We start from the raw sequence: 1,102 nt of genomic DNA, 5'->3' as shown, positions 1-1,102 counted from the left end.
ACACACGCACACACTGTAATCTAGCTCCCTCTGCTAAATGAATATCAAATCGTCTCTCGTTTCGCGCTTGGTAACATATGAATTGTTCTCTGTTTATGTAAAGCCTGCCTATTTCAATCTCGGGTGTACCCATGGTTGTTTACTCACCGGCTAAGCTTTCTTCCATCGCACTCCGCTGCGCTCCGGAGGCGTGCCCAGTTTGACTCCGCCCTCCCGATGACGTCAGCAGTGAGTGGGCGTGGTTATCGTTCTGCGTGTGTATTGCGCTAGGAGATGCGTAACTAGGCAGTAAAGTGGCGCGCGGTGTCGGAAGATGCACTTGTGATAAGAGTAGTGACTCTTCGCGAATCACTTCTTTCAAAGTAGGCACACTCTTTTATCGGTCAATCTCTCGCGATCGCTACGAAGATTTTCAAGCACAGCGACGACAACGTAATAGCGTTCACTCGGCCGCCCCCGCGTCCGTGCGTACAGCAGTGGCATTCAACTCAACATTCCCCACAGCGACTAACGGTGTAATAACTACGCGATAAGCACGCATAAGGCGAGAGTCTGTGCAAGCGGAAGATGCTCGCTAACGGTCTCTCGACGCCGTTCACCGTCAAGGACATTCTCAATCTCACCGAGTCGACCGCCATGGAACCCTACCTGGAAACGTTTCAGATGCTGGAACGACAGAGCCTCTGCATGGACTCCCTCGGGCAGCAGCTGGGCGTTGCTTCCGGGCCGCACCAGACCAGCAAGCAGCAATACGACGCCTTCTATCACGCACAGGCGGACACGTTTCACGGAGCGGGAGCAGGGCTTCAGAATCTGCAGTGTTCGGCAGGTTACGGTTTTGCTGCTGCTGCTCCCGCTCACTGCGATGTTAGCTCTGTGGTCGCGGGACCTCGCGCTTCCGTGAAACCCACGCGAGCAGCAAAGCCGCATGAGAAAGGTAAGAGAGCCGAGTATTAGTCATGTAGAAATCACAGCTGTCAGCTACAGTCATGAATAGACGTACATCTCATTAGTCTGATATCTTTCGTTTTTATTTAAGTTATTACAATATAGTCTTATGGTGTCTCTGACACGGGTCGCCTGAACTACATATATATATATA

The 1,102-nt window shown here is 51.6% G+C and overlaps 1 protein-coding gene across 1 annotated transcript in view; it reads left to right on the top strand.

Annotated features, from left to right (window-relative positions):
* The first annotated feature begins 269 nt into the window (after window positions 1-269).
* LOC106816024 (homeobox protein Nkx-2.5-like) overlaps window positions 270-1,102 on the top strand; it is a 4,152-nt gene continuing 3,319 nt past the window's right edge. Inside the window, exon 1 of the mRNA XM_014820564.1 lies at window positions 270-937. Within this exon, the coding sequence (XP_014676050.1) occupies window positions 568-937 (370 nt within the window). The 5' untranslated portion in view covers window positions 270-567. The remainder of the gene's footprint in view (window positions 938-1,102) is intronic.

Source organism: Priapulus caudatus, unplaced genomic scaffold, assembly GCF_000485595.1.
Source record: "Priapulus caudatus unplaced genomic scaffold, Priapulus_caudatus-5.0.1 Scaffold1264, whole genome shotgun sequence".
NCBI lineage: Eukaryota > Metazoa > Priapulida > Priapulimorpha > Priapulimorphida > Priapulidae > Priapulus > Priapulus caudatus.
Note: the sequence above shows the minus strand (reverse complement) of the source record. Positions and strands in the feature narration are given on the sequence as shown.